The 27,810-nt window shown below is 35.1% G+C and overlaps 5 protein-coding genes across 28 annotated transcripts in view; 3 read left to right on the top strand and 2 right to left on the bottom strand.

The window, feature by feature from the left end:
* Positions 1-85: 85 nt before the first annotated feature.
* Positions 86-6,849, bottom strand: LOC100874794 (androgen-induced gene 1 protein). Of its 5 annotated transcripts, none has more exons than XM_003707663.3 (5): positions 6,393-6,849; positions 5,234-5,401; positions 1,178-1,315; positions 884-1,101; positions 86-709 (listed from the first exon to the last, which is right to left on the bottom strand). In XM_003707663.3, exons 2-5 carry the CDS (start codon positions 5,387-5,389, stop codon positions 511-513), a joined length of 711 nt encoding a protein of 236 aa, XP_003707711.2. In that variant the 5' UTR covers positions 5,390-5,401; positions 6,393-6,849; the 3' UTR covers positions 86-510. The 5 variants fall into 5 exon arrangements, with proteins under 5 accessions (XP_003707711.2, XP_012151062.2, XP_012151059.2 ...); XM_012295672.2 differs by lacking the exon at positions 6,393-6,849 and adding an exon at positions 6,218-6,370; XM_012295669.2 differs by lacking the exon at positions 6,393-6,849 and adding an exon at positions 2,234-2,421 and having other exon boundaries at positions 5,234-5,373.
* LOC100874981 (clavesin-2) lies at positions 4,030-23,852 on the top strand. Of its 12 annotated transcripts, XR_013037849.1 has the most exons (10): positions 9,294-9,591; positions 9,844-10,225; positions 10,301-10,370; positions 13,189-13,380; positions 13,996-14,200; positions 14,278-14,401; positions 14,548-14,760; positions 15,065-15,695; positions 20,927-21,944; positions 22,016-23,852. XR_013037849.1 is itself a non-coding variant. In XM_003707664.3 (7 exons), exons 2-7 carry the CDS (start codon positions 13,221-13,223, stop codon positions 22,123-22,125), a joined length of 1,443 nt encoding a protein of 480 aa, XP_003707712.3. In that variant the 5' UTR covers positions 11,340-11,608; positions 13,189-13,220; the 3' UTR covers positions 22,126-23,852. The 12 variants fall into 12 exon arrangements, 3 of the variants coding, with proteins under 3 accessions (XP_003707712.3, XP_076386781.1, XP_012151057.1); XR_013037848.1 differs by lacking the exons at positions 9,294-9,591; positions 9,844-10,225; positions 10,301-10,370 and adding exons at positions 7,821-8,040; positions 8,491-8,611; XR_013037851.1 differs by lacking the exons at positions 9,294-9,591; positions 9,844-10,225; positions 10,301-10,370 and adding an exon at positions 4,030-4,165.
* On the bottom strand, positions 16,943-22,259 carry LOC100875093 (fatty-acid amide hydrolase 2). Of its 2 annotated transcripts, XM_003707665.3 has the most exons (7): positions 22,118-22,259; positions 19,883-20,090; positions 19,602-19,805; positions 18,988-19,515; positions 18,529-18,918; positions 17,810-17,992; positions 16,943-17,740 (listed from the first exon to the last, which is right to left on the bottom strand). In XM_003707665.3, the coding sequence occupies exons 2-7, from the start codon at positions 20,084-20,086 to the stop codon at positions 17,642-17,644; spliced, it is 1,608 nt and encodes a 535-aa protein (XP_003707713.1). In that variant the 5' UTR covers positions 20,087-20,090; positions 22,118-22,259; the 3' UTR covers positions 16,943-17,641. The 2 variants fall into 2 exon arrangements, with proteins under 2 accessions (XP_003707713.1, XP_076386772.1); XM_076530657.1 differs by lacking the exons at positions 16,943-17,740; positions 17,810-17,992 and adding an exon at positions 18,316-18,414.
* LOC100876486 (cytochrome b5 reductase 4) overlaps positions 23,291-27,810 on the top strand; it is a 17,443-nt gene continuing 12,923 nt past the window's right edge. For 4 of the 7 annotated variants that reach the window (XM_012295651.2, XM_076530649.1, XM_003707677.3 and 1 more), the window contains exons 1-2: positions 23,291-23,431; positions 25,086-25,387. In XM_012295651.2, coding sequence (XP_012151041.2) covers positions 25,165-25,387 — 223 coding nt within the window. In that variant the 5' untranslated portion in view covers positions 23,291-23,431; positions 25,086-25,164. Of the gene's footprint in view, positions 23,432-23,606; positions 23,748-25,069; positions 25,388-27,810 lie in introns of those variants that run through there. The other 3 variants (XM_076530651.1, XM_076530650.1, XM_076530653.1) reach the window with 3 other exon arrangements.
* LOC143264262 (uncharacterized) lies at positions 26,223-27,508 on the top strand. 2 transcript variants are annotated; one of them, XR_013037854.1, is made up of 2 exons: positions 26,223-26,772; positions 26,866-27,031. XR_013037854.1 is itself a non-coding variant. In XM_076530668.1 (2 exons), the coding sequence occupies exons 1-2, from the start codon at positions 26,741-26,743 to the stop codon at positions 27,218-27,220; spliced, it is 384 nt and encodes a 127-aa protein (XP_076386783.1). In that variant the 5' UTR covers positions 26,223-26,740; the 3' UTR covers positions 27,221-27,508. The 2 variants fall into 2 exon arrangements, 1 of the variants encoding a protein (XP_076386783.1); XM_076530668.1 differs by having other exon boundaries at positions 26,869-27,508.

The raw sequence follows: 27,810 nt of genomic DNA, 5'->3' as shown, positions 1-27,810 counted from the left end.
GACTTTTGTGCAATGTTCTCCATTCAAGGCCATATAGCGAGACTCCACTGTATTCAATTACAAAGTCAGAAAATAACCAAAGTGATTCAACGTATAAAAAGAACAATGGTAATTATTGCAGTACGTGTACAGTGTACATATGTGTGTTTGTTGACGGTGATTTCTGTCGCACAATTTACATCAAACAAATAGTGCACATTGTGTATGCCATTACAATGATTAGTCATCCCTTTCTGCATCGCATTCAAAATTTCAATCAATCATTTACTAGTTCCATTAATAGCCATGTTCTCTCATCAGTGCGTCGATTAAAAAAAAAATGCACTCCTTTACATGCATCATTATAAACAATTTAATTAAATGGGTCGTGATCATGCTGTAACTTTCGCAATGGACGGGATTAAGGATTTGGGAGGTAGAAAACCTTTCGTCATTTTATTTACCACCACCTTTAATGCAAGGAGCAGGGGTAAAGTAAGGTCGAAATCAGCTGCTAATTCCCGGGCGAGGCTACTTGCTCTTAGCATGAGATTTTTGATGTTTAATGTATTCGTTACCCCAGAAGAAGTTGTCCATCGTTTCTCCAAAAATATAAAGGATTATATTATATATCAGCATCGTGGCCACAAATAGGCATCGTGTTGGCAATGTCAAAACGTGGAATATCGGGTATACCCAAATACCACTTTTGGCATATATTATAAGCATCCTGAAAAAGTTTTCCAAATTGTGGTCAATCAGTTTGTATAATTACATCCAGGGTGATTCAGCTAAAGGTTTCCATTAAAATAATGTAACATCCTAAGCTGAATCACCCTGTAAGCATGATTGCAAGCTAACGATTTCATTGGAACTTAATATAAGTAAATTAATGATGACGTACCAAACGAAATAAATCAACATAAATGCGACGTTCGCTAGGCTACCCTTTAACCGCTTCGGATAGTTTCTTGGTGTTATGATCGTCTCTATTATAATCGAAACCATAATCATCGTGTGCATTAGATGATTCAACCACCATGGAAAGTACGGATCAAGTACTTTCGGGAATACCAATTCACGGTCTACGGCGTACAGAGACCAGAAAATTGTCGCGACAAACTGTAATGTTTACAAAAAAGTAGTACAAAAAATTACAGAACGAACTTTCGTATTTTTTATCGTTTTTCATTCTTACCATCGCGGTTGGGAAAGCAAGGACCGCATGAATACGGTCTTTCAATCGACGTATAAACGGGGGTTTCTTGGGACTGGCGGCATTCGTGCCGAAACAATCGTTTATTATGCATATTAAAAAGAACACTGTTTGAATGATCTGAAACAAGTAAACAGTTTTACTTAATCAACTTGTATCTCGCATCGTAACCATAAGAATCCTCACGCAACGCGAAGGACATACATCATAGTAAACATTTTTCAAATTGTCTAATTCAATAATTTCCTACTTCTCAAATTGTTAAATGTACAAATTCTAAACTTTCCAAACTACCAAATTCAATCAGAATATTGCTGTGCTGACATAAGAATATTTCAAATTATATAATGGCAACCACTTGACGACCTATTGATAGCACATCACGTGCCATAGTTCTGAAGTGACATGGAGTGGCACTTGGTCAGTTGAGCTTTGCTCTTCTACGAGTTTTGCACTTCGTGTTGTTATTGTCAACTAGTCATAAGCATGAACACTTATTGTAAGTGAGCATCTAACTTTTCTGCATTGCTAATAAAATTAATGACGCGACAAATATTGAAGCACTCTTAAAAAGTGACCGCGCTTTTGTCCTAATTTTTTTAATTGCAAGTGTACTATGGTATGTGTTCTTGTGACTGTTTTCACTATTACGTAACACGGTAATAAGATCGTGCCGCAATCACTTGATAGAAGGAACACGCGCGCTAGAGACACTAAAATAAGATAGCTTAGTTCTTTAAAAAATACGATAGGTCATGGCATGTTGCTTAAGTTTATTTAAGTAGCTTCCAATAATTAACAATTACTCGTTAACTCATATGGAGCACGTCACGACTGATAATTACTGTTAGTCATAACACACAGCATTTTTTAGCCTTATAATGGCGTTTTATCATGTACGTAAACATCAGTTATCAGTAACAGACTGGCTTTTAAAGTGGATTTGCATGTTTATCGAGCGTTAACAAATTACGTAAGACCGCTGGACAGATTAATGTAAGAATAATTAAGGCCGGATCACAGGGTTATGATACTAACCGCATCCCAAAACGTGAGAAATTTGAATTTCCCGCCGAAAGCGTTGTGCGTTCGAGCGATATCTGATGGTATAACGACATGCGTGTAATCATAATACACTGCAAAAGCATACTGCAGGCAAAAGATCACGTGGAATCCAACTCGTAAGCCTTCCCGCATCTCATAAGTGTGTCAGTCTTTTCTATATACTGAAACGATTTAACAAGTTTCCATGATAACGCCTATACTCGTCGAACGTGATCATGTTACACAATACTGAATTATAAGGAGATGATTTAACAAGCGACTCCTCTCTAAAAGTGTCGTCATGCTGTGTCTATATTTTTTAAGCAAATCAATACAAAAATGAAAAAAAAGTATGCGAGCCCTCTCGCTTGGTAACTCGAGAAACGTGAAACGAGTTCCGTTCGGAATTTTTGGATCCCCCATTTTTTATTACGATGAAAAGTTTTCTTCGACGCCACGGCAATGTATTAACAATTTAGACTATCGTTAAAATATCATACGTTAAACGTGATTTTATTTTATTTATGCATCGATAAATATTCATCGATATTCATGTTTCTATTTAACGTACAATGTTAACCAGGTATTCATTAATGTTAACGACATTTTTATTGTAAATAAAATATGTAAATTAATAGTTGTTAGATTGATCAATTGAGTGAGCGATCGATTATTATATTGATTAATTAAACGTCAGTGCACTGTACTCTCGAATTACGTAAACTGTTCGCTTTATAACAGTGTAGGAACCTATGAGATGCTGAACTTTATGATGTAGAAAATTATACATATCATAAAGTTCGATCATTAAAAAAATTTGTTTACTTGATCGTGTATTATCTTTCGATAACTTTTAACATTAAACTTTATCTGAGAAAAATATGGTTAAGAAAATAATTAAAACGTAGAATGATAATTCATTATCGAAAAAATAAGTTTAAATATTTCAATTATAAAAGACATAAGTCTAGCTTTAGCTAACTCAGGAAAAAAATTTTTGTTATTTACAATGATACCAATGTTGTATATTAATAAGGTAAATTACTACTTCCGGTTTGTTAATAACGAACTGCAGCATGGACGATGAAGGTAATCTCAATCGGTACAATTTGTTGCACAACCTTTCGCTGTTATTTATTTAATCACAATTAATAAAGTCGTAGCATTCGAAGCAAGGTTAAAGTCTAAAAGCTGTATCTTCAAATGGTGAAAACTACTGATAAATTTAATGTTCCTAACGGTACCGAAGGACAAATAAGTTAATCGCTAAAATATACAAAATACAAGAGTTACTTTAATTAGTAACATAAAATATATAATGCAAAAATGTAATTTCATAGTATTGTAGTAATTGCAGAAAAAAATGGGAGATCCATTTTGATTATGTTTGTGAACATTATGAACATTGTGAAAATTTATGAACATTATAATTTTAAATATCATTTACACAGACATTTTGAGCGTACTTATCAGAGTCTCCACGTATTCTAAGTAACTTCCTAATTTCGTTTCCTGACGTCAATCGATTTCTTAATGTTCGTGAATAGAATTTAATTATCCACACTGGAAAACACTTGGTCTTTTTTCGATCACATGTACGGAGCCTACACAATCAGTATCGACCGCGTCAAAAGGCCGCGACTTACTGACGGATAGGCGAAAATATAGCTTGGGAAAGAGAGAAGTATGTAGTTCGCCATGTACATGTGGCTCGTAAACTGTGTGTACAAATCAAGATTCGTGCGGCTTAGTGAAACGAAGAGAGAACCGGAAAGAGGAGAGAGAAGGCATAGAAAAAGGAAGAAGAAACCATACACGCACACTATTTAACCAAATATTGGTGATAATGTGTACGATCGCACCCGGCAACACTACCACGTTTTGTCTGTTACCAACAGAGCTGTCGTATTGACAAAACTTGTATTTGTAAGTGGCACAACGTTTGTAATTTTTGGTTTTCTTAAACTGCAACGTGAACTGCGTTCGCCAACAAATAAATAAATAAAAATAACGTAATGTGGCAAGAAAAGGCAACATTTTCGAACAAATATGGGCGTGTACGAAACAGAGAGAAACTAGAATCATGTAAAGACAGAGATACAAGGTACAGCTGGCGACTGTCCTTCTGCGCAAACGGGATGCGCAGGTATTTTCGTGAGTAGAGGCGGTTCTTCGGTTCTGTTTCGTTTTTTATTCTTAGAATATGTTGACTTTCTTATCAGCACTTTTTGAAACTAATGCTTTTGATAAATTTTGCTAAATACAAAAGTTTCTATCGCTGCTGAATACAAATGTAAAGAACTTGTTTCAACTCAACACGCGCTTCCTAATTGAAACTTAACGAGAAGTTGAAGACTACGCAGAAGAAAAATGCTGTAATGTATTACGTGCTTTGCTTTCTATTATTATGCAACACTTATATCTATAAAACTAACAAAGTAGTCATTTTAATAAACTTTTTAAATATTCATAGTAATTTTATTATATGTTTCCTTAATTTCATTCAGAAATTATATAAGAAATTATTTGTTTTTCCTTCGGTTGCGTGCTAACGCTACAATAGTATACTTTCAATGAACTCTGTTTCAATTCTGTGACACTGTTTTGGAAACAATGAGTATTACGAGAAGGTGTTATTCAAACAAAACAAACGTATTCTGTTATACATGTGGTAATTACTGAATGGACAACCGTGTATTTATGAGCCACACATGCAGGATTTCGAATCGTGTTACGTTTCGATTACACTGATCGAACACAGACAGAGTGCCATCTACTGACGTTCCTGATACTATTTAAAGTTATAAACACGTTTAAAATTTTGTTTAAATCTGATTTAAGAGAATAAAATTTAATTTTTAGAATAATTTGTTCTACTTTATTTTAATTACATAGCAGCTCTATCTATCAAAAGTAAATAGTAAATGTTATCGTAAATATTAAATGATTTAATAACAAAATTTTATTGATAGCAAAAATATGTATATTACTTACCAAGTTCCAAACTGTTAAATATCTCGCCTGCCCTACATCGAAATTTTTGAATTGTTCAGCTGCTATAGGAATTTTCACCGAAACCGCGCTGTATACCGTGAATACGTATGTCAACAACGCTGTCGTGTGAAACAATTGATTTATGGTGAATGTCATTGTGATGAAGTGCTACAAGTAAAAAATAATGTGTTAAAATAAAATCTTTACCATTCAACAATAATTCTTTTTGTTATTGCTACGTTTGTTTAGTATTCTGTCATTTTTGCCGTCATAGGTTAGGTGTTAATTAATACGTGACATTTCTTGACAAGAACACTTCTACGATATCTTTATTTACCTACAATGTTATTCTTATCTTCTTTTTATCATCTTACTAAATGAATTATTTTTATTTTTTATCTTGGAAAGACATAACACGATGATTTAATATTAATTAATATCGTTTCACTGAAACGTCAATAAGACAAAAGATAGAAATATAACAAACAGTACAAATATTTAGATTTATGCAGCGTATTAATATTAACTTTATTATCATAAATACTTAGTAGAACAATATAAATGTTTCAATAGTCATGTGCCGTTAATCCGTGATAATTGACAGTAGAATATACGTTGATCATTATTTTTTAATCTACATGTTTTGACTAACGTAATTTTGTGCAAGTGTTGCAATCAAACAATGAAAAAAATACCTTTGCATTCACCGTGAAATTATATTTACAAATAGTATCCTTAATTAATTATTCTTTCCAATGTCTGAGATACATAAACATATGCTATACGCCGTCGATGTAAATGACGACAATTACTGTATAATCCATGAAATAATAGACGGGCGGAAATCCTCACGGTAATGTACTGTATGTACGTTATGTGTACCGCAGTGACAGTAAAAATTTTATATTCGTGGCAATAAATTTATCTTTCGCGACAATGATAATGACTCATGATATTTAAACCGAAATCACCGTTAATCCATACCTGACCGGCGTGTTAAGGTACACGTCCGAATACATTTTCTTATATACAGTCTAATTTTCTTTCTCTCTTTTGCAATGTTCTCTCTGTTCGATGGATCGTTTTCACGGGGTTCTCAAATCGGAGATATAAGAATATAATAGAATTTTTTGACAGATGGAAAGTAATTAATACGTACTAATGTTCCTTGTCAGTTCCCACCGAAATATAGCGTAGTCGTAAACGTCGAAGGGACTCTGCGGGTGTGACGTGTTCTCCAACACCGAAAATTGACGATGTCGATTGAGAATGCAACGCATAGAAGCGTATCAACTCCACTGAGCGATCGGACGAGCTCGCACTCGTACTTATGGCTTTCGCGAAAACACAGTGTGGTTACATTCGTTATACTTCTTCAGTAACAAATACATATTTAATCCATAGTGTTGGTAAGCATTAAGATTGTGTCTGAACTTCAGGTTGAATTCAGAAAAAAAATTTTCGCTGTATTTAAGAAGTTATCGGACACATATTTTCACTTCACTTTGATTTTTCAGTACAGGTAACCGGAAATGAAATACGAGTTTTTTACTGACGGATCAGGTTTACGACCGCACTACAATTCGGCGAGAACTGTACAAAGAAACCTTGTCACGTTATCATATCGTCGCTTTGAGAATCTTATGAAAGTTTTGTAGTAAACAAAAAGGGTATATGGAGAGACAGAGACAGAAAGTAAATTGTGAGTGGGGTAGGTAGATGTGTAGGTGTATATACATATCTATACTTACACTCACTCGCAAATCTTTGCGTCATCATTGATCAGTATCGTTGCAAGAAGTAGAAATGATACTTTTTTTACCTTAAGATTATAAATATTCGGTTTTTTATAAATAATTTTTTTTTAAATATAAACCAGTTGGTTAACATCAGTCATCTTGGTACTCTTGTACATATTTAATGTATATTAAGAATTTACAATGGCTTGTGCATAATTTTTTAAACTATAACTATTACGTCTTCACATAGATAATGGAAAATGTACATTCATCGTTTTAGATGAATTCATTCATGTTCCAAGAAAAAATCAAATATATGGTGTTACCAATTTAAGGTAATTATAAAGCTACTTAATTACATAAGACAATTATAAAGCCACATTTGTTACACAATTCATTATCTGAACTTTATACCGTACAATTTTATTTGTACAAGAGTACAGATAATACAATACATATATGTAGAGTGTGATATAAAGCGTTTTATATTTCGCGCAAGTTACTAGTAACGCCCTCCAGTTTCAATTAACATAACTAATTTTTCCGTCATACTAGTTACCATAGTTGCAAAATAAAGAAATCGTACCACTATCACAATATACAATTTTAAATCGTAATATGGCACCTATTGTATGTTGCACTTATTCAATTAAGATTTGTTATATTAATAAAAGATTATGATAAATATCAAGCTTGTTCTGTTATATAATATATTTTGTACCATGAAATATTTTCAATAAAAATCGGTAACAATTTTCATAGTTTCTTTGTTAGCAACGAACACGTTCCTGTTGGTAGCTGCATGATTCATAGATGGCTCACAGTCAAGTCGGTTAACTGTCAGTTTCGAATAGCCAGTTTCGCGCCGAACGTGCAACGTGCACCTTATGAAGCGTCAAAACTTCTTTCTTTCGTATTTTATAGTTTCGAAGAATAATTTACCCGTGTGTTCGCGTTTAAATAGCAGTACGTCTTTCTCATTTTCTCGGTGCAGTGGTTAAATTCGATGTGTCATTTGTGGTTAGTGTCATTCGATACGAAACTATACCGCTGACGTAGCACAAACAGGTAACTATAAACTGCATTTATGACCTGACACAAGTAAGAAACGAGAAGTTTACTGTCACTGTCATGATCTATTGATGCACGCATTTATTTACAATGGAAATTGAGTATATTAACGTTGAATTGTATATGTATATATGTGTGCATAATAATTTTGAAAGGGAACGTTAAATGTTAAAGTGAATGAGAAGGGATCAGGTAGCGTCTTTAGTATATAGGGTGTCTCACGCAACACCTGACACGATTTTTCAAGTACCTGCGATAAATCGCCCAATTAAAAGATTTGAATATACCTGGTACTAATTAAGACTAATTACTCCTTCATCCATGGTACAATCATTTCTCCTTAAAAAGAATAATGACGCAATTATATTCTACCTACATATGTATGTGCTTACATACTTTCCTTTTCGTTTCACAACTTAATTCGCGATGTTGTATTTCCTTGAACAGGTGGCGGGGAAGAAATTAATGAGAATTAAACATCACGCAATTCATAGAAGGAGTTAATAAATATACTGTTGTTTTCACAGTACATTACGATTTTGGCAATTACGTTGACCACTGTGTAAATGTAAGATTGATATTTTTAATATATTAATAAAATATTTAGAATAAAATATTGATAAGTTTCTTGCTATTATGATACTAGAACGATCTCAATTGAAAATCAGCAAAGTTAAGGTATCAGAACCAAGGGAAAAATGGGTTGCGACCACATTTGACGGCGTCAAAAGAAACCGGTAACTTCTGTCTTCTTCTTTGCCGTATACAACATGTATCTACCGTTATGTTGCGTAACATATGGCAGCGTTACTCCAACAGATCTGTTTCCGTCCTTCGAATGTACACAAGCACACGATGCACCGCAAAAAAATCAGTAATGTATCACGGTTTCAAAACTTTATTTACGAAAAACATTGTATCAGCTTTCGCAACTATCGGTTGAATCGAAAGGTTATCGTTAACCGTTTAATAATTTGAATGTCTTATCTTGTCCACTTTCTGACATCGTTAAAATCTTTTGTGCAGTATTTATGTTCTTCGATTAAGTTGATACACTATCGATCGTCAAGTTTAATACACTTTCATAGGCTCGTAAATTGCTATTCGTAGTTAAGTGGTCTTAAATTTCAACGCCATTAAGATCTCTTTCAGGCGTGAATTAATCGTTTTATTGAACTCAATTGAACATAGCAATATAAGCATCAAAACTCGATTGCTGTAGTAACAAAACATAACATACGAACGAATTTCGTACTATTATGGAAGTATTAATTGTGTAAATTGTCTGTGTTTTTTAATTACTTAAACTGCATAGAATATCACATAGTTTCGACGGCATGACAACTAGTGGATTACGATACTTAATCTAAACGGCGATATCGCTGACCCTCGTCCTTGGTAAAATCGATCGATGGAAGAATTGAATGGTTTCGCGCCATAAAACAAGATCTTGTTCCTTTATCGGATATACAGTAGCGTTTCAATCACTAGATTGTTTGTCTCTAAAGTGTGAGATACTTAACTCGTTAATTCCCGGAGATTGCAAAAGTATCAGTATTATGTTTATTTTCGAAATTTCAACTCTTCCTTTTACTTTAAGACTTAACGTTTCATAACCATCTTAATATCTACTTCTTTGTGCAGATACATATTCCTACACGTAAAATGACCTTAAAAACATGTAAAGAAACGCAACGCAACGTTTTTAAATAATTGCATGACTCGACAGAGTTATTCACCTAACTTGAATTATGAATGTCAATTTTACAAGAATACAATGTTTTTTTTCTGGTATTACAGTTTACAAATTGATCCATTGTAAGTTCTCATTACCACTATTAGTGTAATTAAAGACCAGAGGGATTCAACGTAGAATACCACATTTAGAAATTTTTAAAAGCTACGTCCGGCATGTGGCAGTAACACTACCAGTAAAGCTAATGGACCTCGCACACAAAAAACCTAGTTACGCCAATGATTATGATACACTGCGTTACACTTGTAGGTTAACGCTAGTATAATCGGATGATGGTAATGTTTGAGGACGCGTAAGAAGGAAAAGCAATCGAGTTCATCGTTTCCGGGGTGTTACGTTTGACCGAACGAAAGAACCGGATACGTTTATTCGATTAACTTTTTCTCAGAAACTTGATCGCAAGGATAAGGATTTAGTCGAACTTAGGTAATAAAATTTAACATAGATCAGCTTTTAATTTATTTTTCTTACGTTGTTATTAAACGACTTTTATTTATGTAGCAAATATCAAAGTGCAGGAGTTTGATTCAATTGTATAAAAACGAATTACGAAACCTTGGAGGTTAGCTCTGTAAGTAAAAGCATGCGAAATAACCTAAAAATTATTTAAGTTTGTTTTCGTTCGACGTACTAATTGTGTAATTAGATTTGATCTGGTAATATTACTATTACATATATCTTACTACGGATGGTCGCATTTTTTGGATTTACCTGACGGTTTACTTGATAGCGCAACAAAAACGATCGGTGAGTCAGCCGTACCGGTAACCGGCTTCGTCCGCCTTTTTCGCCATCTTTCTCTTTCTCACTATCACGACCAACCCTTCCCTCTCTCTTAAAGTTCTGTCTTACCCTCGCACACTACTTCTTCCTTTCTATCTCGCTCTCCTACTATCCTTTCTTCCTCCTCTGGTTTAATTTCAGCACAGGTTATTCTTTTTCTCTTTCTGTCGAACATCTTCTTTCCTCGCATTCAACGCGGTAGACGTATTCCCGTCCCTTTCTAACTGACCATTCTCTTATTTTTATTCAATTCCTTTGAAGTAGCGATGGCTGCTCTATTTTTTTATATGATACTCTCATAAATTTGCCTTACTTGAAATTTTATAGCAATTATCGTACAAGTCATCGTTTAACCATAATGATGATTACTTTACTTTCACTGCCTCGTTTAAATTTCAACACACCTACCGTTCCAAAGTACATTTGTGTTAACTTCTGAATTTTAGAATTGTGAAATTTAAAAACATTGTTAAAATTCATATTTATGTGCATACTACTTTTCATTTAGTTATCAGTTTTAGTTATTTTAGATATTTTAATTAGCACATACTTTCTTTTACATACATTCTTTGTAACTATTCTTGTTTATAATAGGAAATATTATTTTAATATCTTTGTGATCTGAAAGATTTAATGGGTTAATACTTGATTTGAACCAACACGAAGCGTCTCGAATCCATCGTTTTACCGAGCGCGATTCTCTTCTTCGTTCAACCAACAACGCATTCGTCTCTCCTTGAGTCTCCCTCACTCTTTTATTTCCCAATGCTCTAACACTTTCGAGCGAATCGCAACAGGCGACTTCATTGCGCGCGTTTGCTCGTGACTGTTCGAGCAACGAGGTTCCTTCGATACTGGAAGTCCTTTGTCTCCTTCAATTGCGAATTTCGACCGGATACGTCTAATGGTAGTGAACGAAATAATTGTGCAGTGTATTTTTACTGCTCTCTGAATCGAGCCAGTTCCTTTGTTTGTGTTTGTTTAAATTATTCATCGAATAACAGTTGGATAACACAACATAGAAAGGTGTGAGTTCTATTAAGTAATATAATGACTATTACAAATTTTGTGCATTAGATTGTTAAAAATAATAGTTGTGTTAGATGTCAAACGTCGCAGTTTGTATTATTAGGGATATTCGTCGTTTGGAAATATTATTTTCCTTTTTAGGTAAATGTACTTGAGATCAATTTATCGTGTAACATGCGCACAAGGATTTTAACAATATTTAAACTGCCTCGTGTTAACACAATGTAAATACATAGATGCATTTTGTTATAACTTATTTAGTATTTAATGCGTACTTACAATAACATTGATTTGATATTAGAAGTACATGGTATTATAAATCAATACTTATTCTTTTGACATGTTTACTGCTGAACCCAAGAAGCGTGTCGGTCACTAAGTGCCGTAACGTTTTAGCGTTAACGATCTAGCACGCGATGTCGCGTGGTCGGATATTTGACGTTGACAATCTAGCACGCGATATCGAGTGTGCACAATTATTAATTATTATATCTGATAAATAATATATTTTTAACTTCTATTGTCCTGTCGCTGTATTTAATTATAGTTCACATTTGCCATACTGCAATTAAGATAATTCTGATAATTTTAAAATAACATAAAATCGTTCTATAGATAGTAAGATCAAAATAAATTGAAAAGTAAGTGAATTATGTTATTGAAAAATGTCATGAACACGCTGAGGATACGCGCTCACTGACATATGTTCAGTCTACACTGTGTAACGCATAAAAATGAGTGCGGTGAAGGTTTGATGAATAAGCAGGGATGTATTTTAAAGCTGTATATTCGCGATCATTTGCTTCTGTGTGTTTTTGCAGGAAGTATTTATGCAAAGGTTGATTTAATGTTTTTATAGAGATTGTGGAATCAAAAGAAAAGTTTCAACGAACAGTTACGCGAACCGGTTAAGGGTCTGCTCTACCGTTTCACTTAGAAATGACTCACTCTCGGTGTACAACACTGCCTTGTTTGATGTCTTACTAATTAATACTGCGCCTCATCTGTTACTTTCAAAATGCATAACATTGTAGCAACACGAACAAAGGAATTTAAGTTGTCAATTTAAACAATTATATAAATTTTTATTTGCGCAGAATTTTTCCATTTTACTTTAAGTGGTCTCGTCGCTTATCGGAATTAGAATTCGTGAGAGACCAACGGGAACGAAAGGGTTAAAAGTAGAACAAAAATAGATTGGGTATATTTAAATATACCTTAAAAAATTTTAAGATTGTTATCATTTACTCACTCGGTACTTGTAATATGAAATTTGTAAATAAATATTCGAGTAGTTTTTTTATATTTTGTATACGTGATCTTTTTTCAAGAAAAATCACGTTAACAGATAAACTTTGATTGCATAAGGTGCAATTTACTTAATGGGAGTGTCTGTTTTAATAGTCATACCTTAACAAAATACCGCACATATATCATAATCAACAAGTCGTATCTAAAAACATATATAGACATTGCAGATTATGAAACTTAGGATGTCCTTCAAGAAAAAAAAGATGTATCAACGATGATGAATTTATTTGTATTTCCAGAATATTTATGAAATATAATTTTTTCAGATTTGCGGTGAAAGAGGGAAAGGGCTCGCAAAATGGCCGAGTACTGTGAATACATGTGGAACCCCACACGAGGTCACGTGAACAGCGCTTTGGCACGAAGTATTTATGAGGAAGAGGCCAGGTTTGATAAACGTGACAAGAAACTGGCCATTAAGACTGTCAGAGCGATATTGCGTGAAATGCCGGATGTAGGTAAGAAAGGGTGCATATTATTCGATATTTTCCTCGCCTTTTAACGTGTCAGGATGACGACAGAAGATTCTTTGGCAAATAAGATTAGTTTCTTGTACAAATGTTTGCAAGAACGATGAGTGCACCTGAGGGTTCATAACTTTCTAGTATGACTTGGAATTACATTTTCTTTTAAAACAATGAAACACTTCGTACAGTGACGAGCATAGTACTGTACAGCAAACAAAGAAGTAATGATTTCTCGTTGAACAATTTCAAATTTAAAACTTTAGGAATTTGAAAATTCAGAAATATGAAGATTGAAAATATTATGTAGTGATTTAATGAGCAGTGATACAGCTTATGACAATACAACGGGTGGTAATCTAGTACGTAATAATATAACACGTGGTATAGAATAACCTTACATTATCTTTCCCTTAGAGAATCCCAACACTGAACCTGTTCTGTAAGCGATAGTAAACTTCAATGCCTCCATGCAAGCAAATTAAGCTATCGCGTCTGATTCGTTTTCCGTACGCCGATACTTGAATTTCCGGCATAATGTTCGAGTGACTTCCTGTCAGCTATTTTTCACGCAAAGCATTACAATGACCCGTGTCTCTTTGCTCCTAGACTTGAAGCACTGCACGGACGAATACGTTACACGTTTCCTGTTGGCCCGGAAGTATCGCACGGAACAAGCTGCTGCCCTGATAGCCGCTTATCAGGCGCAAGTAGCACATCGACAGGATATCTTTGGTAATCTAACGGCCAGAGATCCAGCCTTGCAACGAGCTTTGCGAGCGGGTATTCCAGGTGTTCTACCCGCACGTGACAAGTATAGAATAATCTTTTAAACATAAATTCAGTTCGCGAGGTCTTTCAAATAAATTAATGTTTCAAATTATTTTTCAGGAAGGGAAGATGCGTACTCGTATTCTTAGCCTCGCAGTGGGATCCAATCTCTGTACCAGCTTTGTCGGTGCAACGAGCTATCTTCTTGGTTCTTGAAATTCTAATACAAGATCCAAGAAATCAGGTACATTATATTACATTTTATGTACACCAACCTAATATTAACGCTTTGATATATAATTGTAAACCTTGAATGTATACCGTGGAATTACTTCAGACACAAAAATCTTCATCAGGTTCTAGTTCCTAGTATCTCCATTTTTTTTGTAGCAATCCGGTTTCGTAGCTGTAGTGGACTGGAGCGGATTCTCTTTAAGACAGGGTGGTGCCTTAGGCGCTGCGGCTCTGAGAAACCTAATAGCTGCTCTTCGCGGACGATTTCCGGCTAGATTCAAAGCTATACACTTCCTGTCGGCCCCACTTTACGTTCAGGCAACATTGGCCCTTGTGAAACCTTTCTTGGACGAAAAGACGCGAAATAAGGTAAAGAATGCCTTTTGAAGAACCGTTTAAAATCTCGTCAATATTTAATTTTTAATTTTCATTTAAAAATTCTTAAATTCTTGAATCCCCATATTACCATAGTCTTCGCTTCATCTACCTGTAACTGCTTTTGCATACGTTTCTAGATACGAGCACTTAAATATTGACCAGATGATAATTAAAGGTAACACTACGCGTAGGCTACCATAGTGTTTACACATGAAATGAGTCTGACTTGTAGATTATATAGAAGTACGCATTAACCTCGTTTAAAGTATTCTAACTTACAACCGGTACATTCTAGATCTATTTGCATGGGAACAACTTAAGCACCCTTCATGAACACCTGCCCACTGACATCTTGCCAGCGGAATTAGGTGGCACGGGACCAGCCTTTAATCCAGGACTATGGGCTGAACCAGTTATTCACTCGGCAATGAAAGAGGCTGAGCTTGCCGCGGTGAAAAAAGAAAAGGAACTCGCTGAACGCGCAGAACAGTCTGGCGATAACAAATACGAGACCAAAAACACGGAGGATTACAAAACGAACGAAGCAGATTCGACAAAATCGAGTAACGGTGTGAGTAAAGAGAATGGAAGGCGATTTTTTAATCCTTTCGGTAATTCTACGAGAAACCAATCCACGAAAAAGACTGGGGGAACAAACGTAGAGTTAAACTTAATTAATCGTTCGAATGGACACGATGAAAGGAGGAAAGAGGGTAAAGATAGTGAAACGATTAAGGAAGACGAAGATCCATATTGTGGAGCTAAAAATAAAACGTTAAATAACGGCGATTACTTCGACAATAAAAGATATAAAGATTCAGAGGACAATTTGTTAGGATTTCAGTCTGAAAAAAATAGACCAGAGAGTGACGATAGTAAGGATAATTCGCTGGATAACAGATCCGAAAATTCGCTCATTGATACAGGTAAGAACGAAATCCCTTCGGAGGAAACAAATCTCATAACGTAATGTTAATGCTTTTAAACTGTACTTAGGTTAACAAAATTTTGTACTTAGGGTGTGTTTGGATCGAGTTCTTATTATTAGAATATTAACTCTCTTAGTCTGAACGCACCCTTATACAGACTGTAAAACCTATTAACATTGCCTTTAAATTAATTTACTGTTATTAGTTTTACAGTCGGTGAACTATAATAGATCATACGAAACAAATTTTTATTATTCTATAGACTGTAAGGAATATATTGTGATACGGTAAACATTTATAATGTATTTGATGAGGCTTTTATTCACTTTTTTTTATATAAATAGGAGACGTTTTATTTTAACGCTGATAGAGTATTTAGAATAACAAACTCATAGAATTTTCATTTTCTTTCAATATTTTATTACCATGAAAAATTAAATTATTTTTATCAAAATGTTTCACTGCCTACTGTTATATCATACATTAGAAAAGTTATATAAAAATTGACAACAATATCATGCTAATGGTATCAAAACAATTTGTTTTAATTTTAGTTATTGGAAATTGATCGATATTATCGTTTGTAGCAAAGAAGTAAAACGAACGTTGTTCGAACATTTTTAATGTTCCTTTCTTCTTATCGCATATAACGAACACACTTTACACGAGTAGAGGTATACGAATAACAACGAGTACTTATACTGTGAACTTAAATTTGCGATGTATTTGTTAATGTAAGTTAATAAGTTAATTTTTGTTGGAACTCGTAATATCACATACATGAACTCTTTTTACATGTATGAAATTCATACTGATATCCACGTTTTTTAAAAGCAGTTTCCACAATTCATATTAATACTGTAAATATGTATTAAATTATTTATTGATATCAATATATCATGGAGTAAAAGATCTCTTATTTCATATTACATCTTTGAGAAAGGCATATTATGTACTTATAATTGTAGATTTGATATAACATAGATCTGTTTTTAGTATTGCCCATAAAAAATATATATTTTTGAATAAAAGTATTTTACCGTTTAGAATATCTTTTCTTTGATCCTATTTTAGATACGAGAAACTATTGAAAATGACAAATTTCAATTTATATTTGCTATTACATTACATAATGTAATTAGATTTAATATTAAAAATTAAGTTTCTACTCAAATTGATGTACCATTTCTGTTATATAAGCAGATGCAAATCAAATGTCGATGAAAGAGTAATGATAATAAGAATAATGGAATAAAAATTTATTATTTTAGTACATAAAATATATATGTATATGATTTTAACATCAATACACGTTATAAACATAGAATCATTAATACTTTATCACATTACCAAAAGCACCCTGCTATCATATAATTCTTTTTTTTATCTCTTTATTTCACACATTATCCCCATCCCGTTTTCTCTTAATTCGTATGAAAATAGAAAATCCTACATAGAGATCTATAATGAGGTATATAAAAACGGTAGTCAAATGTAATGTAATAAGTTTACTTATGTACAAAATGTTACTACTTCCGTGGATCTGATCCTTTTTATGAAAAGAATCTGTTCGACACCAATTTATAATACTTAATCGTGAACACTTATGTATAAACATGCGATTATGAAAACTATTTAGTTTTCTCATTCAAACCATACGATTTCACATATTATACGATGTTCAACATTTTTTATAGTCGATTATTTCAATCGACGTTGAAACATACTTCTATGTTTGTCATACCATAGAAATTCGTTTTGAATGCTTCTTGAAATACATTATCAAATATTTGGGATATCTACTTTCTGGATACGAATTTGTACTTTACCTTATGATTTTCCAGTATAAATTAATTGTCGAAAAATAACGATGGCAGGGTACGATAAAACGAGGCGTTATCCATTGTACCATGCATTTGATTATTGTCTAACAAACACCTGTGTCAAGCTACGATAGGGGGAGGAACCCAGCCTCCAAATGCTCTTTCCAATTCTTCAGCTACAGCTATTGTTAAATGATCTTGATGTAACCCACCGACAATCTAGTACAGGAATAATTACATGATATTAAAAGTGATAATTATAGCAACAGTGGAACGTAGAAATTGTACCTGTATTCCAATGGGGAGTCCTTCTTTGTTCAGACCTAAGGGGCAAGCGGTGGCAGGTAAGCCCAAAACATTGATGATACCAGTGTATGAGAAGTTGAATGCCTTAATCAATGGCTCATGATGCAATGGTGCTGCAGTTGGATGAGTAGGATATAAGAACACACCATCTTCGCCTAAAAACTCCTATTAAAAAAAAAATAAAAAAAAAATTATGACCAGCAAGGCATAAGAAATATAGCGAGGGAAAGAAGAAAGATAAAAGAAAATCTGGATGTTCTGAATACATGCTTCAAGTCCAATCACTCGTTTTGACTTTTTATACTACACGGTTAAAAAAATGAAAAAAAAAGTACTATGTACGCTATCTGATAAACAAATTCATTCGTCATGCAAAGTGGCAATATTTTGCTACTTATTAGAAAAACACGTGATACCATGAGAGAGGCAGACTAGTTGTCTGATCAGTTTGAAAGACTCAAGAAAGAAATCACGTCCAGTAAGAAAGAGTACGGTTCCGTAATTCAATAGTACGAATTAATCAGAGTATATCTTGCGCGATATTTCGGAAAGTAAGGCGTAGAAGAAGATAGGAGCCAATTCCATTCCTGACAAGTTACATTACGGATGCTTATCAATTTAAAATTATATCGTATCAGTTATTTATAGATCAGAATTCATTGATACAGTGTTTAGATTAGAATATTGTATAGGAATCATACCTGAAATTCCCGATAAAGATCTTTACTTTCTTGCATGAACTGCATGTGTTTGTCACTTCCATGTTTCACCGCGAATCTCTCAAACATAGCAGTAAGAAGAGCTATCAAGGTGTGATTGCTCATGAATAGCATCCACTTCAAGAATTCCCACCACAGAGTTATATGACCATTTCTATTTGACAATTCGTAGGTGAAATCTTTCTCGTCTTTACAACTCATGTTCGCCATCCAAAGAGCGATGCTCTTTTTCAATTTCCTAATATTAAGTTTAGTCGCCTTGATCTTATGTGCTTTTTCAAAATAATGAACCACTTTCTTCATAGCTTCTTTTATCTCAGGATCTACAGCGGATGTAAAAAATTGGCCTCCATCACCATCCATGTAATATACCTGAAATACAGTAAATACTGTTTATATGTCGCATATATAATATCTAATTAGAATTTAAATCATTAATACCTTGATCTTCGACATATCTACTTTTTCATCTAAACGTAACATATCTACGTTTTTATTTGCAAGGACTTTTAAAGTAGGCAACAGGTCTTGTGCGTATCTACACATTGGACCAATTGCAAGCAATTGGTCTTGGTCTTCGCTCTGGGCACTCGGATATTGGCCGTCATTAGAAACTATACCTTTGGAAGGTTTGTGCCCGAAAATTCCATTGAAAAAACATGGCATGCGAATAGAACCGCCAATATCTGATCCTATACCTAATGGTGAACCAGCTGCTGCTTGTATGCAACCCTCGCCCCCAGAAGATCCTCCAACAATGTGCCTAGTGTTGTAAGGATTCTTCGTAGTTCCGTATAAACAGTTACTAGTTTCCCACCACATGGCTAATTCTGAGACATTCGTCGTTGCCAGGGGAATAGCTCCTGCAACCCTCATTAATCTTACTACCTCCGCATCTCGTTCAGCGACAATATTTTTACGAATAGTAAGACCAGCTGTTTGTTTCATCTTGGCAATTCCAATACAGTCCTGTTGCAGAAAACAAAGCATTTAAACTGTAAAACTATAATTATGATGCAACTACATTAACTTGTACTTTAATACATGAAACCTACTTTTGTTGTAAAAGGCACACCAAAGAAAGGCTTTTCTTTAGCTAATGCTTGAAGAGATGAAGCATCCTGAGATTTTATAAATTCATCACACTTTCTTGCTTCTTTGAGAGCATCTTCAAAGCGATCCTCAACTACGCAGTTTAATACTGGTTGAATTTCTCTTATCCTATCTATGTAAGACTGCAGTACCTGCTCTGAAGTTAACTGTAAATATAAATATATCATTAATTAAACGTTATAATGAAAGAGCAAGTTTATCTCAAGACAAAATAAATGCTTACCTGCTTGTTTCTAATTTTAAAGGCTAAAGTAGTTGCGCTATGTAAAAGAGTTAAATCTTTTAGAGGTGGTTGCGATTCAGCAGGACCTCTTAGGAATGCCATAAACAGAAATATTTTCCTGGCAATTAATTCAATTATTCGATGTATTGCATTTAGTATTTGTCCCTTGGATTGCATTATGGGAACTTTTCTCTTTGACGACATTTATCTGCAAAAAGTAAAGTATCATATGTATAATATCTGTCCACTTATATAATGCATAAAAATGAATGGTAAAAACATAAGCAAAAACTGGTTGGTGACTCAATGATTAGTATAAATTAATCAACTGATTTGAAGAACTGAACATTATCAGTATTATCAGTGGAAAGCCAAAAAATTTTGTATGAGTTATAAAACAATATCATTTTTTAGTGTAACTAAAATTTACATTATTCTATTTGTATAAAGCATAAAAAATTTTGTTTTTATTTGTTGAGCTAAACAACATATTTTGAAAAGTTTTAATATTTTTCTAAAATAGCCTTAACAAAAGAATGTTTAAAGCGATAATTCATACAAGCTGTTTTTTCCTCATTTCAAAACAACATTACAGTAAAACGAGGTCATTCTTAGCTAATAAAAATTTTTACTGTAAACTATGTTTAGCGCGCGTTTACCATGCCATGCACATACGTGAAACTACAAATGTAAAGCTCGCGAAATATTTAGGAAAAAGAACAGTGAATTTGAAGCTAAACCTTCAAAACCTGAAGTTGTTACATATTCTAATCTTTATTATTGCTCTTCGTGAAAAATTAACGGGCTTATTGTAAATTATATAAACGTTTCTGTCATTATGTCATTTAAAAGGTCGTTAAAAGAGGCCACCGTATCATATTGATACAGCTCGTAATAGCGTGTAATTGGATACACATCTCGACAAATTATAATTGCATAAAACTAATTTATAATGACATATTATATATTACAAACTGTAGTCTGGTGTTTATTTTGTCATCAGATAAATAAGTGATCACGTCATTTTCGTCTTTATTATCTTAGATTATTATTTATATTGTGACTGCAAATCACCCTATCAACGTCAGATTAATTGGGTGACCTTGCGTTACAAATTATCTTGCCAAGTGCTCACCGCGTGCGTTATGGCAAATGCCGGCCCGTGTATCGATTAATCACGCGCACCACAAATGGCTGTCGGACGAGCATCGACGTTGCACGCGACTCGCATACGAATATTTTTTTAGCGAAGAAGTACCAACGCAGACGTTTTAACGTGAATTCTACATTGACAAACTAATGATGTAATCGCAGAGTTAAGCGTCAAGGCTGTCGCGGACCAACACCATGTGAGTTTGACAGTGGTTGTACGGATCGGAAGTGCAGCACTCGTGTCACATTTCAGGCCGTTGTTACTTCGGGCGTGCAACACCCGTTGAAAGTTGACTGTGAAGTCGTTCATGTAACAGAGGCTCATCCCGTCGATAAATAACTGCGCGAAATGAGTGGGTTATGGATCAAGATCGTAATGGTTCATTGATCGAATATCCACAAATACGATTAACTTGATGGTTATGAGGTTATTCGTGTTAGGGCGCGTTTAGACTAAACGAGCAAGAACATTACTTTGTAATCGCTCAGCGACCATCCAATAAATTACTCGGTCATTTCAAACAACTGAATGCGAATGAATATTATGTAGCAAGTTGTATCAAAAGTAATCTGATTGATTTATAACACGATATCATGATTGATGATGATTACTCTTAGAAGCCAATAACAAAGGTATTTGCAAAATAATCAATTACTCCCCAATTTTATTGTTAAGTTTAAATAAAACGCACGAATGTTCATTACGGTGATCTGAATCGCGCCGAATTGAAACACATAGAATTCATATATTTTTCTTGTAAAATAATTCATTCACACCTAGCGAACAATCCCTGGACAGCGGAAGAATGCTCATTTACATTAAATTTTACCGAAGTGGGGGAAGAATAAACTTTCGCTCGTTCACTTTTAACGCACCCTAACGGTGACCGGATCTCTTCACGTTCTGCCGGTGAATAATTCGTAATTGTAACATAACACGAACTTTTAACATATACCTGGAATAATCTGTAATTTTTCCAGATAGCTACTCGGAGATAAAGATTATATCACGGAAGCATAGTTACGATGTATCAGAACACAGGATACGACTGTTGAATAACATGTTCCAAATAATGTACTTACAAATATGACGAGTTCGATAAGCGGACCGGCAAGGTCTGAGTCCGTGTGTTAATCAGTATTATGGCACCTTACCGATAAAAAATTGATTTAAGTCACGAGTCATCGACACGACAATATCGCGCCTTTCGTGACGCTGCTTTCTCCGGCACTCGTGTCAGCACTCGACTGATACTACTCGCGAGCTATGCTTACACCTTCATCGGCACTGACTATATGGAATTCGCGCAATCGCTATAACAGCTCGCTGAGCCGGGACATACAACCTTTTATGCGTTGGAGAGATATTTGGCCAACCGGGGATAGGATGTAAGATGGCCGCCAGGTAGCGATGGGAATGATACCCTCATGAACGATGTCCAGAATTTTGTTCAACGTATCACGCAAGAAGAGATATAAAGTAAACTTGAATAGTTTATTGTTCTATTATTCGTATGCTGGAGCAAAAATTATTTACACATGAAGTTTCGTTGTAATCACTATAAGTGTTAGGTCAACACTATTCTTTCAGCTATTGTAATCCGTGAAGAATTATTAATAATAATAATTACAGCAATATCGATTGTGTTATTTATTGTGATCTACGTATTGTCTATGAATAGTTTGAATGTTAATTTTAAGCGGTTCATAGTTGACAGCATTTTATATTCCTACTGTTTATTTATACCGGCAACAGGTTTCGATATATCGATTATTCTAACAGTCGAAACTTAAAACTAAACATAGGCGCTATAAAAGTTTGAAATTGCGATTTATACAATACTTACATACTAAGTGTAATAAAACGTTTCGTCAAAATATTGCATCATAAATGAGAGCGATTATTGACACTACAACTTGTTTCGAAGATGATACATAAAAAGGCATGAAGGAACAGCAACGTAAACATATCGATATATCTCGATTAACGATACTATAGTTATTCTCATTTCACCTTTTTATCAATTTCCCAATTCTCCGTCAAACTTGTGCGGTTTTCTCGTTAAAATTCCAATAAGTGTTTTGTTGTCGAGACTCGATGATCTGGATACTCTCGGCGACTGATTCTCGAAATCTCGGTAGAGGTCGATTGAATCGCTACTAGCGATAGGGGAGAGGGCATGGCGTCAATGTGCGCGCGTGCGTGTATACGATAGGGTGAATGTCACTTTGTGGCCACTTGCTTCCTTATCACTCTACAAAGAACGCTCATTATCCTTGGTGATTTTATTATTGGCCGCGTCTCGTGCCGAGTTAACGACGTAGCGGTATAGTGCGGTGAAATTGGCTCCTACGTTTCCTGACATGCGGCTCACGATCGCAGATCGCAGTTTTGAGGTTAGCTCACGAGCGTGCGGCATTGCGCCGTGATACTGTCTCGCGAAATCGTTCGCTATCGAATCGCATGTTTCCGCTATACGATTTGGAGCTAATTTTGTTACGATATTCCATACGTCGAACGATGTGTCAATACTTGTGAGAATCGTTTCGAGACGAGAAACAATTCGGGTGTTGCCGTGAAACGGCCATTCCGTTTCTTCGCCTCGTCTTACTCCCACCCACGGTTGACTTTGATTATCGTTTTATTAATATTTCCATATGGGAGTGAGTCTCATCCTTCCTAACTACAACTTCATAGATTACTTTCGAACGAGTACGTCCGGTTTGATGCGAACCCTCTTCTATCGCTAATTTATCTACTGTTTGTAAACGTCTGTTGCTGGAATTTTATGGAAAATAAATACAGTTTGGTTTCATATCTTCTGCTGATTTTATTTTATTATTATCGCTATTTTTATTGTTTGTATGTGTACCTTGTTCACTGGTTTAATTTTGTGTTTATGTAGGAGGAAATGAGGTTTTATTTTGCTAAACGTTATGACTCATTTGAACGCGGTAGGTCGCATATTGTTATGAAAATTAAACACAATGGCTGGAAATTATATGCGATATAAACAGGCCGGTTCTTATGTGCTATTTTGCGCGCAATGTTGTACGTGGTATCCTAATATGTATTATTAATGCTATACTAACGTTAAATTAGCTGTCTTGCTCCGTTTCTGTTCTCATTTCCGACACGTCGTACCAAGGTTTTAACCTCGTGTCATCGTATACTTTCTTCCGTGACCGTTGACAGGTTTATTTAATAGAATGCGATGTATATATCTCGGGTGTCGTTTTATCGAATCAATTTCAACGTTTTATCGTATTTCTTTTTCATCGTCTATTTTCATTCATTTATTCCTGTCTCTTGTTTTTTCGTTATTTCCGCAAATTTATTCACACTTGGTTTTCATCGCACGATTGAACACTTTTTTTTAGGAGGTATGAATATTAATAGCGGCAAAAGCCTGCGCCGTTGGCGTATTAATTAGAAAATTGTATCAAACAGTTTTTAAACTGCGAGGATCAAGGAAGGTTAATGATATCACTTATTCTTACGTTTCCAAGGTTTTACTACCAGACACCGTCTTTTTATACTTAATCGTTTATTTTGAATCGTAGTATGTCAAATAATGGCTTTCAAAACATATTTGTTACGTGCTTATGATATTACGAGACTCAAGTGATTAAACACATTTATGTGTTTACTTCCACGAAAAAGAAACATGTTACGTCAGGAATATGGATAATATCCGTTTTATTATTCGTGAAATACGAGGAGAAAGTTTTGTCGATGTCCTGCTTCCTCTTACGTGTTTCGCTTTCTAAACTTTTGCAATCATTATCTTAATGATACACATTACTCATGCTGCTTTATCAGAAATTAAAATGAGCGTGATATTAGCACTATTTATCAAGCAAATTCGCACAGAAACCTCCGATAATTTAGCGGCAGTTACAGATCTCTGTTTATTCTAAAAGATCCCAAACCATACATCCGTCTAAACATTTCCTGCAACTACCCGCGCGATTACGTAACCATTTTCTTTACGCTTTTACTTTCCGCACTCGCAGGTTTTGTTTCTTTTTTAGCCGTTTGTTCTTTTAGATCCGAAACGACGTCATGACACAATTCCTATCGAGATCATAAATCATCGTATCGTCGGGTAAAAAATCAGCGGGGCAAAATGAAGAAGGGCCCAGAACAGGATAAAGGAAAATCGGAGAGAGCAGAAGGCAAAGATGCGGCAAAAGATATTCAGGAGAAGATGAAAATGGTGGACATGAAATCAGCCACTGGTCTTCTCGCAAAAAACACCGTTTTATTGCCGAGTGGAGTTGCACGTGTGAAACAATCCTATGGGTCGAAGGTAATCGGCGAGGCGGGATCGTCATCCGGCTCAGCTACCGGTGAGTCAATTGTTAAAACCGTTTGTTTAGATTTTAATCAGTTTCAGCTGTTGAGCTGAACGTTTACGTAATAAAACAGGATGGAAACTCTTATTTATCGCGATTCGAAATAAATACTTATACGAATAGTTTTTGGGGATTTAGTATTTATTGATTTGGAAATCAGGGATCTAGGAATTTAGGAATTTAGAAATTTAAAGCTATGGGGAACTAGGCATTTAGGAATCTACTAAACTGAGATTTAGGGATTTGGGATCTAGGGATTTGGGATCTAGGGATTTGGGATCTAGGGATTTGGGATCTAGGGATTTGGGATCTAGGGATTTGGGATCTAGGGATTTGGGATCTAGGGATTTGGGATCTAGGGATTTGGGATCTAGGGATTTGTGATCTAGGGATTTGGGATCTAGGGATTTGGGATCTAGGGATTTGGGATCTAGGGATTTGGGATCTAGGGATTTGGGATCTAGGGATTTGGGATCTAGGAATTTGGGATATAGGGGTTTGGGAATCTAAGAATTTTGGACTCTAGGGATTTGGGGATCTAGGAATTTTTGAACCTAGGGATTTGGGGATCTAGGGATTTGGGATCTAGGGTTTTGGGATCTAGGAATTTGGGATCTAGGGATTTGGGATCTAGGAATTTGGGATCTAGGAATTTGGGATCTAGGGGTTTGGGAATCTAAGAATTTTGGACTCTAGGGATTTGGGGATCTAGGAATTTTGGAACCTAGGGATTTGGGGATCTAGGGATTTGGAGATCTCGGGATTTGGGGATCTAGGGATTTGGAGATCTAGGGATTTGGGGATCTAGGAATTTGGCGATCTAGGGATTTGGGATCTAGGGGTTTGGGAATCTAAGAATTTTGGACTCTAGGGATTTGGGGATCTAGGAATTTTGGAACCTAGGGATTTGGGGATCTAGGGATTTGGAGATCTAGGGATTTGGGGATCTAGGAATTTGGCGATCTAGGGATTTGGGGATCTAGAGATTTAGGGATCTAGGAATTTTTTGAATAAGTAATTTTTTGATCTAGCGATTTTTCGATCTAGGAATTTGAGTATCTAGGAATTTGGAGGTCTAGGGATTTTGGGGATCTATAGACGTGGTACTGTACAGACTTTGAAAAATTTGTAAATTTGAAAATGTCTGAATAAAAGAAAAATTTCCAAATTCGTTTTCTATCAATTTTTGCGAACGCACTTGAGCTGCACGCGCAGTCATCCATTATCGTGCGTTCATAATTACTTAAATACGTCTTCGAATATTTCAGTCTTCGCATTTGCATGAATCATTAAGCGATTTATTTGCAAAAAGCTACTTCGCGCCTGACATTCAATGATATATGTATAATGTACGTACCTCATCATACAAAGCAACAAAAGTAAGTCGTCAATAACCGTATAATCGCGCGCAGTGAAGTGCTAAACGAACCGAGCGTTTATTCATGACCTTATAAATATTTCTTTGAACAAAGTAGACAAAAGAACGACAAGAACTTGTCACCACCGAAGCCACCTTCTCGACTTTGCACTTCAACTCATCGGTTCATCCTTGAATTCATATTCATACCGGAGACGACGGAACGAACGTTTCCGATCATCGCAGCGATCAATCACGAAGATCATGCCCTGTTCACATTATTGGGTCAGGATAGGGCAGGGCAGGGCCGATCGGCGAGTACATTTTGTCCCCTGTCCTGTCCCGATAGTGAGGATCGGACTTATTCGAAGCTCGACGTTCTCGAGGACCCAAGAAGAGCGAAGAAAATTCGGGAAATTTTGGCGACGATGGTACTGTCGTTCCCGATTTGCATTATTGGGCCAGGATAGGGTAGGGCAGGGCCGATCGGCGTGACCATTCTGTCCCCTGTCCTGTCCCGATAGTGAGGATCGGTGCTGCAACAGAATTCTTTACATTTTCATGTAACATAAGATAATATTATATTATGTAACATAATTATTAGCTATACTTTACAAAAATTAGCTACATTTTTTATTATACATGATTATTTCTTCATTTTTAAATAAAATTTATCGTCATTTCATATTGACACTTTGACTAATAACTGTACATTTGTTGTTGTATACAAGGTTGTAACTTATTCTCTTATTAACTGTACTTATTATAGAGATACAAAAAATAAATCAGTAAAACATAAAGAAGTGACGGGTCGATAAGGAAAATATAAAAAGTCGACGAAGGGCGTCGTCGTGACCCGCTGGCGATATTGCGGTGACGAATCTTCTCCGTCGGAGATTTTGAGGCGGAGCACCGCACGAGGAGGTGGAAAGGACGAGCATACTGACTTCTGAACCGCGAAGCGAACAAGTTGATTCTTCTTTCGTTGCGTTACGAGTTTACCTTTTTTTTTTAAATACATTACAAAACTTCTTTTTACATATTCTAATCGTACAGAAGT

The sequence above is a fragment of the Megachile rotundata genome, chromosome 4 (assembly GCF_050947335.1).
Source record: "Megachile rotundata isolate GNS110a chromosome 4, iyMegRotu1, whole genome shotgun sequence".
NCBI classification, from domain to species: domain Eukaryota; kingdom Metazoa; phylum Arthropoda; class Insecta; order Hymenoptera; family Megachilidae; genus Megachile; species Megachile rotundata.
This window is presented reverse-complemented; position numbering and strand designations above follow the sequence as displayed.